The sequence below is a fragment of the Rhyacophila brunnea genome, unplaced genomic scaffold, assembly GCF_057557595.1.
Source record: "Rhyacophila brunnea isolate RB1 unplaced genomic scaffold, BYU_Rbru_1.0 scaffold_1, whole genome shotgun sequence".
Classification (NCBI taxonomy): Eukaryota; Metazoa; Arthropoda; class Insecta; order Trichoptera; family Rhyacophilidae; genus Rhyacophila; species Rhyacophila brunnea.
The window spans coordinates 65,566,210-65,569,603 of record NW_028232751.1 but is presented as its reverse complement, the minus strand read 5'-3'; the positions used below and the strand labels follow the sequence as shown (position 1 = coordinate 65,569,603).

The 3,394-nt window shown below is 36.0% G+C and overlaps 1 protein-coding gene across 1 annotated transcript; it reads right to left on the bottom strand.

Moving 5' to 3' along the window:
* Positions 1-450: 450 nt before the first annotated feature.
* On the bottom strand, positions 451-2,898 carry LOC147080139 (uncharacterized). Its single transcript, XM_085946606.1, has 2 exons — positions 2,275-2,898; positions 451-579 (listed from the first exon to the last, which is right to left on the bottom strand). The coding sequence occupies exons 1-2, from the start codon at positions 2,896-2,898 to the stop codon at positions 451-453; spliced, it is 753 nt and encodes a 250-aa protein (XP_085802732.1).
* Positions 2,899-3,394: the final 496 nt, after the last annotated feature.

The following is a 3,394-nucleotide window of genomic DNA, read 5'->3' as shown; positions in this document are numbered from 1 at the left end:
CGTCGAGATCTTAAATTAGACACGGCACGGGCGTTATACTTGAGGACCACACCGGCGGTGTTGGCGCCAAAACACTTTTTTCGGACGCGTGATTCGTTTCAAGGGTAGTTAAATGGATCACTATTAACGTAATAATGGTAAAAGGGGTTCACAGAATTAATAAAAAGAACTAAGAACACGTGCGGCCTGCACTTTTGTGTTGAGGAATGAGGAAGGCCGCGTGGACACGCCGAAGCGTGACACGAGGTACTTTCTACTATCGCCGGAGAATCTGCACTGGGCAACCATTATCTAAATCAAAAATCTAAGGGCGGTATGAGATGGCGCGGAGAGGGGAAAGGGAAGGTCTTCGGCTGGCTGACCGTACATTTTACTTAGGGTTTGTAAAATGTCATCGGCCTCGACCGTTCAGGTATAATGCGTTTTGCCATAATATTACTATGTTGTAAGTCAGGAAAGCCAAACCTTTAGTCGGGGTATACTAGTGGGGTCTTTGATTATATTGTTAATTTGGAATAGAGTCTTGACGCGTGATTTGGGGCATCCTTTGGGGGGGGAGGATATATTTGATGGCAATACCTACTTCATATAAATACATTTTTTGTTTTAACTATTCTTAAAAATATATTTAACTCTGAAATGAAATATAAATCTATGTAAATAATGAATGTCATAAACTATCACTAACAGTTTTTACTTTGAAAAACACATCGAATATTTTGAGTACGGCTCTGGGTATTTTTCACAATAGACAACCATTTTTGACGTTTATTGTAAAAGTGGTGAATTGTTATTATAAAAGATCTTTTAGGAATAACTATCAATGTATAAATTAATAGTATGAATACATTGTTCCGAAATGCTGTTACTCCTTTGTATTCTTCCATTAATACAAACTTTTTTAGCCGAATAACATATAATAATACAACACTCATTATCCGGCACCCGCCATGTTTTTTTACGACACGATTGTAAAGCTAGCAGCTTTCAGTAATATCAACTGTCTTTTGTCCGTGTCGTAGTTTTTCGTACGTAAATGATGGCATGTTCCCTCCCCAGTCTTCAATCTCTTTGCTACATGGGCATTTCTTGCAGTGAAAAGGTCTTTACCAGTATACGTCTTTATTTATGTATTTAGAGTGTACTAAGTTGTGAGCATCTATATGGGCATACGGTGAATTTATAACATTATTTACCAGCATGTGTGATTTCATGTCTTTTAAGATTATTGAATTGCGAGCATTTATATGGCCGAGTGGCTTAAATGCCGGCCTATAGAGTCGAGGGTCCCAGGTTCAAATCCTGGGTCTGGCTAGTACACATATTGTTTTTCAATTTGTGTATGAGTCAGAGTATGGACCTAATAGGTTGAACAAGTGATATCCATTTCTCGTAAAAGCAAAAATCTGTCAATACAAACCTCCACTCTGTGGAGGCCCATATGATCCTATTAGGATCGGGCATGGTCGAAAGAAATATAGGCATACCTTGCATTTATGAGGTTTTTCACCTACCTTTGTATTATTTCATGATTTTTAAGACCACTGAGACGCGAGCATCTATATGGGCATACCATGCGTTAATGCGAGCTTCTATATGAGCATGTCTTGCATTTATGAGGTTTTTCACCTGTGTGTGTCATTTCATGATTTTTAAGACCAATAAGTCGCGAGCATCTATATGGGCATACTATGCATTTATGATGTTTTTCACGTGTGTGTCATTTCATGGTTTTTAAGATCACTAAGTTGCGAGCATCTATATGGGCATGTCTTGCATTCATGAGGTTTTTCACATGTGTGTCATTTCATGTTTTTTAAGCTCACTAAGTCGCGAGCATCTATATGGGCATACCATGCATTTATGAGGTTTTTCACCTGTGTGTGTCATTTCATGTTTTTTAAGATTACTAAGATGTGAGCATCTATATGGGCATACCTTGCATTTATTAGGTTTTTCACCTGTGTGTGTCATTTCATGGTATTCAAGACTACTAAGTCGCGAGCATCTATATGGGCATACCTTGCATTTATGAGGTTTATCACCAGTATGTGTCATTTTATGAATTTTAAAATCACTATTTGCGATGAACTTTTTAAAACACACATCGCATTGATGTGGTTTTTCACCAGTGTGCGTCATTTTATGTCTTTTGAGAGCACCAATATGCAGAAATTTTTTAAAGCACATATCGCATTGATGTGGTTTTTCACCAGTATGTGTCATTTGATGTGTCTTTAAAACACCAATTTGGAGAAATTTTTTAAAACACACATCGCATTGATGTGGTCTTTTACCAGTATGCGTCATTTTATGTCTTTTGAGATCACTATTTGCGATGAACTTCTTAAAACACACATCGCACTGAAGTGGTTTTTCACCAGTGTGTGTCATTTTATGTGTTTTTAAATGACCAATTTGCAGAAATTTTTTTAAACACACACCGCATTGATGTGGTTTTTCACCCGTATGTGTCATTTTATGTCTTTTGAGAACACCCTTTTTAATGAACTTTTTAAAACACACATCGCATTGATGTGGTTTTTCACCCGTATGTGTCATTTTATGTAATTTGAGAACACCCTTTTTGCAAAACTTTTTAAAACACACATCGCATTGATGTGGTTTTTCACTCGTATGTGTCATTTTATGTAATTTGAGATCACTATTTTGGGTAAACTTTTTAAAACACACATCGCATTGATGTGGTTTTTCACCAGTATGTGTCATTTTATGTATTTTGAGATGTATATTTGCAGTGAACTTTTTCAAACACACTTCGCATTGATGTGGTCTTTCACCAGTATGCGTCATTTTATGTCTTTTGAGATCACTGTTTACGATGAACTTCTTAAAACACACATCGCACTGAAGTGGTTTTTCACCAGTGTGTGTCATTTTATGTGTTTTTAAATGACCAATTTGTAGAAATTTTTTTAAACATACATCGCAATGATGTGGTTTTTCACTAGTATGGTTCATTTTATGTTTTTTGAGTTCACTTTTTGTGATGAATTTTTTAAAACACACATCGCATTGGATTGATTTTTCACCAATATGCGTTATGTATGACTTAAGATGCTGAGACTTTATGCACGAAACGTAGTGATGATTCAGATGTTTGACAGTTTCAAACACTACACAACAATTATTACAAATAAAGTTACGTGGAAAATATGTAACTCTTCTCAACTTAATTTGAACCTCCTTTGGCAAGTATAATTTCTTAAATTCATGTTTTATGTTCTGTTCATCGATGGTTATTTCCGAATGCTGCAACATCATTTTTCTGTTTTTATTGATTGCATGTGCTAGTTTGTTGTTACTCGGGTCATTATCCACCGTATCTTTTTTAACGATATCCAATGGTTTACTCTTACGTACTGCAAAACAT